Source organism: Octodon degus, unplaced genomic scaffold, assembly GCF_000260255.1.
Source record: "Octodon degus isolate 3935 unplaced genomic scaffold, OctDeg1.0 scaffold00005, whole genome shotgun sequence".
Lineage (NCBI taxonomy): Eukaryota > Metazoa > Chordata > Mammalia > Rodentia > Octodontidae > Octodon > Octodon degus.
The window spans coordinates 23,444,640-23,450,809 of record NW_004524581.1 but is presented as its reverse complement, the minus strand read 5'-3'; the positions used below and the strand labels follow the sequence as shown (position 1 = coordinate 23,450,809).

The 6,170-nt window shown below is 40.6% G+C and overlaps 1 protein-coding gene across 1 annotated transcript in view; it reads left to right on the top strand.

The window, feature by feature from the left end:
* The window catches only part of Ubr2 (ubiquitin protein ligase E3 component n-recognin 2), a 129,778-nt gene that overhangs the window by 36,547 nt on the left and 87,061 nt on the right, over positions 1 to 6,170 (top strand). The window contains exons 6-8 of the mRNA XM_023721233.1: positions 1,970 to 2,108; positions 2,864 to 2,926; positions 5,391 to 5,511. Coding sequence (XP_023577001.1) covers positions 1,970 to 2,108; positions 2,864 to 2,926; positions 5,391 to 5,511 — 323 coding nt within the window. The remainder of the gene's footprint in view (positions 1 to 1,969; positions 2,109 to 2,863; positions 2,927 to 5,390; positions 5,512 to 6,170) is intronic.

Genomic DNA, 6,170 nt, shown 5'->3' with positions numbered 1-6,170 from the left:
TAAATACTCAAACTCAATTTTAACCATTTTGATTCTAATTATAAAATGTCCTATGCTTTCAGCTTTTTCACTGTACATGTGCTAGTTCTTTTTATTGAGATTGCAGACTTCGTTATCAGAGAGCTGGCTTCTGCCGTGGCTCAGGCTTACCTTTTTCCTTGTTAATGGGCTTGCCTTAAGCAGCTTTCTCTTTTATTAAAAAATAAAGGCAAACTTGTTGGCATTGTGTTCACAGCTAAGGCTGAACTCATGCTATAATGAAGAATTGAAGGACATTGATAATGTTTCTTTTGGTTAATCAGTGTGTTCCAAATAATTGAGATTGTAGATGAAGTGATTTTCAGTACAAGTTTAGAAAGGTTACTATACTCTGCTGTTTTGGAAATGTTAAAATGTATTAGGCTGAGGATATAGCCCAGTGGTACAAGCATTTGAGTTCAATCCCTAGTACCAAAAAAGAAAAAGAAAAGAAGGAATTTAGGAAGATAGATAGGTAGGTTAATTAGTACTTCATAATTGCACCTTCATTAAATTCAGGTTAGGTTTCTGAGTTTTACCAGAGCACAAGCCTATAATCCCAGAGGCTGAGGCAGGAGGATCACCTCAAGTTCAAGGCCAGCATGAGCTGCATAGTGAGACCCTGTCTTAAAAAGCAAACTAGGGCCAGCCAAATAGCTCAGTAGATTAAAGCGCCTGCTTAGGCAGATGCAGGGACCAGGTTCAGTCCCTGGCCTGCTGTGCCAGCCCTGTCCCCTGGGCTCCCTAAGAGGGGCGATTGAGACTGGGTATGGTGGTGTGTACCTGTAATCCCAGCTCTTTGTTTTTTGTTTTTTGTTTTTTTTTTCAGTACCAGGGATTGAACTCAGGACCCTGTGCTTGCCAGGCAAGCGCTTAGTCTACTGAGCTATCTCCCCAGCCCTGTAATCCCAGCTCTCGGGAGGTTGAAAAACAGGAAGGATCACTATGAGTCCAAGCTGCTTAGTGAGACTCTATAGACCCTATACTAAATTCATAAAACAAAACAAAAAAACTGAGCTTAAAGCCTTGAGAATAGAATAGTATCTGGCTTTCATCAGTTTGTGACCTCACTAATCTAAATAAAACTGGCATCTATATTTAAAAAGCACAAAAGGAAAATCTGACTGCTTCACTTCTGGTGTTCCTACCTCAGTGTACCCAGAAACGTGATTTCCTTGTGCCCAGGTCTGGTGCTTCCTCCTTCAAGTTCTGCTTCCACTCACCTCCATACCTACTATACCTGGAGGCCATGGACACTTGCCCTATGTAGTTCATTCCCATACTATGGCCACAGTGAAATTTTAAGGCAAATGTGATCATATTTTCTGTTTCAAATCTTGTGAGATTTTCATGATTTCTCCTCTCTCCAGACCAGAATGCCCTCATGCCCATCTCCCCCTCCTTCCTAGTGCTCTAGTCCCAGTGTCACCCAGGCCTCCTTAGCACTTTGGCTTTCACCTTCTCTTACCCCAGGCTTGCTCAGCTTTGGCACCATTGATGTTTGGGATCAGATGAATCATTTGTCCTGGGAACTGCCTGGTGGATTGCAGGGTATTGAGCGTCATTCCCAGCCCAGTGGCGATGGCCAGAAACACCTGCAAGCATTGTGGGATGGTCACCTGCAGGGGTTGGGGAGTGGCGCAGTTGAGACCCAATAATGTGAGATCACTTCTCCAGTAGTTCTTACCTAAACTCCAGACCTCGCATTCCCTGCTCTAGCATCCTGCTGCTTTTAATGAGAGCCAGTGCATTTGAAGCCCTTTGTTCATATCTGTTTTCCCTACCATACTCTAATTGTGGTGTCATACAGCATGGAGACCCACTCTACTTTTTCTCCTATGTATGCCCAATCCTTAGCACTTTCTGTAAGGCAAAGAATTCTCTTAATAAGTGAGCTGGAGCAAGATTATGCACAAATGGATCACCCAGTACATCATGTTTGGTTCCACAGAGAGAAGAGCGACACTTACTATTGCATGTTGTTTAATGACGAGGTTCACACCTATGAACAAGTCATTTACACTCTTCAGAAAGCTGTGAACTGTACACAAAAGGAAGCCATTGGTTTTGCAACTACAGTAGATCGGGATGTAAGTTCATCATGATAATTAATAAATTAAGCTTTTATTACAGATGAGTTACCCCAGAAAATTGAGTTAAAAGGTGTATATGTCTAGGCCAGTGGTATATTATATGCATGCTGCAGTAGACTGTTTGTATCATTGAAAGCTCTGAAATATTCGCTATTACTGGAGACTTCTTTAAAATTTCATTTGAATATTGGCCCAGTTGTGTATTTGTATAATTATAAGCTATTGACAAAGTTTAAAAACAAAATAGCTATCCCCAATCTACTGAGTGATTGAAAATACTCATATACAGGGGCCGGGGAGATGGCTCAGTAGAATAAGCGCTTCCCTGGCAAGCGCAAGGGTCTGAGTTCTATCCCTGGTTCCGCAAAAAGAAACTACTCATGTGCAAAGAAAATTATAGAAACCTACTAGGATAATTGTTGTTCAGTTTGAAGAAATATACCTAAAGCTTTAGAACTAAGATACTTTGAAGGAAAATTTTAATTTACTTTTCATTGATTAGGGGCTGGGGAGATAGCTCAGTAGAGTAAGTGCCTGCCTGGCAAGCGCATGGTCCTGAGTTCAATCCCCAGTACCACAAAAAAAAAAAAAAAACAAACAAAAAAACCCCACAAACTTTTCATTGATGAATAGGGTGAATGTTGTAAATATTAAAAATTGACTAAGATTGTTGCATGTTCAAGCAATTATTTGCCTTTATAATGTTGAACATGATGTCTTTACAAAGTAACTTTAGTTATCTTTATTCACAGGGGCGTAGATCAGTTCGGTATGGAGACTTTCAGTATTGTGAACAAGCAAAATCAGTGATTGTGGTAAGTAATTTTAAAATATGCTGATATTAGCTTAAGGTTAGCTTCACACTTCAGCATTTGTAAATTATGTTTTATGTTGAGACGGGGTCTTGCTGTGTAATTCAGGCTGGCATTGACCTCAGCATGTAGCCCGGGCTGACCTAAAACTTGGTGCAATCCTGCTGAGTCTCCCAAGAGCTGGAATCACAGGAGTGCCACGACACCCAGATAAAACTTGTGTTTTTAAAAATAATGTTTCTTGAGCATTGAGTACTTTAACTCTCTTAAGCTGTGTAAGAATAATAGAAAATGGGGCTGGAGAGGTAACTCAGAGGCATAAGCACCTACCTGGCAAGCAAAAGAACCTGAGTTTGATCCCCAGCTCCGCATGCCTAAGATCTAGGCCCAGATCCTTGGGTGCCCTGTGGCTCCAGAACCTGGGCATGGTGACACACTCATATAATCCCAGCAGTCAGGAGGTTGAGACAGGAGGATCTCTGCAGATCCCCAGAGCTGGGATTACAGGCGTGTACCACCATGCCTGGTCTTGGTGGCCAGCTTGGCGCTGGGCCAGCACAATCAAACCCAGGTCCTTGCACTTGCCAGGCTTAGACCTCTGAGCTCTCTCCCTGGCCCTGTCATTCTATTTCTTTCTTTCTTTTTTTTTTAACATTTATTTATTGTGGGTGTGTGTGGGTGAGGCCAGCTCAGCCCACCTGGGGCGGGGCTGGCTGGCATGTGGTGCTGGGGGATCGAACCGCGGTCCCTGTGCTTTGCCAAGCTTGTTCTAAGTAGGTGCTTTAGACCACTGAGCCATCTCTCCAGCCCCTGTCATTCTATTTCTTTATCAAAAGAAGTCTCTAAAAAACTTTGTGTTTTGTTTTTAATGAAGTTTTTACTCTATCTTTTAGTAATTATATGGGCCTGTAGAACCAAGATTAGAGTTCAGGGAAGGTTCTTGGTACATTATACCAAGGTATATTCTCTTCTAATAACATTTTTATTTGCTTGCTTTGTTTTGTCTACTAGTATTTAGTGTATTATTTTTCTTTTTTTTTTTTTTAACGTATTTAGTATAGGGCCTACAGAGTCACACTACACAGATCAGTCTCCTAACAATCCTCCTGTTTTCAGCTTCCCAAGTGCTGGGATTTCAGGGGCATGCCACCTCACCCAATCTCATTCATGGGCTTCAGTGTGCCTTGGGGACAAGGGGCCAGGGCAGCATGGGCGCAGCATGCCAGGGATGGAAACCTGGGCCCTACATCTCCCTAAGCAGGGACTTTAATCTGCTGAGCTATCTGGCAGGCCCAGTGTATTATTTTTCTAAAAGAAAGCTATTTTCCACTTTTAGATTTATTTTTAAAGTATTTTAATTGTTCCATATAAGTTGTAATTTATATAATTTTTTTAGAAAAGTTTTACATATTATAAAATAACTTTAAATATACAGACAAAAATAACATGAACATCCATGGGCCTACATTGTTTCTTATTTTCTTCCTATTTATTTTCATTAAAATAATATAGAAGAATCCTCTGTTTTGTTGTTTTTGTTTTTGTTTTACTACTGTTATTCTTCCTTAGAAATGACTACTTTCATTAATTCAGTTTTTCACTCCCATGCTTGCTTTTGTATTTCTTGTTTTTTTTTTTGTTTTGTTTTGGGTTTTTTTTTTTGTTTGTTTGTTTTGTTTTGGTTTTTGGGTTTTTTTTGGTAGGCTCAGAATGCCTTCAGGGCAGGCTTGGCTGGCTTGAGTTGTGGGGATCGAACCACAGCAACTGGAGCCTGACTGCTTTGTTGAAGCAGCCACTTAAAGAACTGAGCTAAGGGGCAGGCCCCTTTTATTTCATGTTTTAAACACTACTAACCTCATCTATATTGATGTGGAAGTCTTTAAACATATAAAACCAAGCATGGTGGTGTATTCCTGTAGCACCCTGATAGTCTGAGGATTAAGAACACAGTTCACCCCTAGCCTGGGCTACTCAGTAACTTACTAAGACCCTGGGTCAAAATAAAATTAAGGGGTTGGGATGTTAACCTTTTGTATAAATCCTGTGACTCTGCCTAGAAAATTAGAACCTCAGTCAAGTAAGACAAAGTAGTGTTTTTCTTACATACACAAAAATTCCAGTGATGGTATGTTAACTTTTTATATAGTGTAACTTTTTTTTTTTTTTTTTTTACTTAGGGCACGTTGTATAGGGTCACACTACATAGATCGCACGCGAGTGATTCTCCTGTTTTCAGCCTCTCAAGCACTGGGGTTCCAGGCATGTGCCACCATGCCCAGTCTCAGTCACTATCTCAGCACAACCCAGGGGCAGGGCCAGCATGACACACCAGGGACTGAACCCTGGCCACTGTGCTCTAACTAAGCAGGCACTTTAGTCTGCTGAGCTATCTGGCTGGCCCTATGGTGTAACTTTTTATGCCAGTCCTTTTTAAGTTATTTTTTTCATCTTGTCATTTCTTTTTAAGAGAAATACCAGTAGACAGACGAAGCCACTCAAAGTTCAAGTTATGCATTCATCTCTTGTTGCACACCAGAATTTTGGTTTGAAGCTTTTGTCTTGGCTGGGGAGTATCATTGGATATTCAGGTAGGTTCATCATTAACTGCTAAGTGAACTCTCAGGCCCTGGCAAAACTGTTTTGGGCAAAACTATCAACTGGGATAATCTCTTCCTTTAATTTCACATTTTAAAACCATTCCAGAATATCCTTTTGCACAGAAAATCTTTACCTAATTTTGACCCACAAGCTTTTTAAATGTGCATTTGAGGAATTCTCTGTTCAAACAATGCAGGAAACATTGAGTTAAACAATTTATGAACAATATTTATATGCAATATAACATAAGCAACTTAATAAGAATGGTTTTAGAGCCTGATGTGGTGATGCATACTTATATCCCCAGCACCTGAGTGACTGAGGCAGGAGGATCCCTGCAGGTTTGAGGCTACAAACCTGGGCAACATAGTGAGTTCAGGCTAACCTGAGCCACAAAGCAAGACCTTGTCTCAAAAAAATTTGAAAAGATTTTTTTTTTTTAATTTTTCTGGCGGAACCGGGGATTGAACTCAAGCCCTTGCGCTTGCCAGGGAAGCACTTATTCCACTGAGCCATCTCCCCGGCCCTAAGATTTTTTTTTTTTAATGGCTCATGCTGTGAACCTTTTCACAAAGTATGATAGAAAATGCTATTGTAAATAAACTTAAAAGATAAGCAGTTGGAATGATAAAATTCTGATGTTGCTATC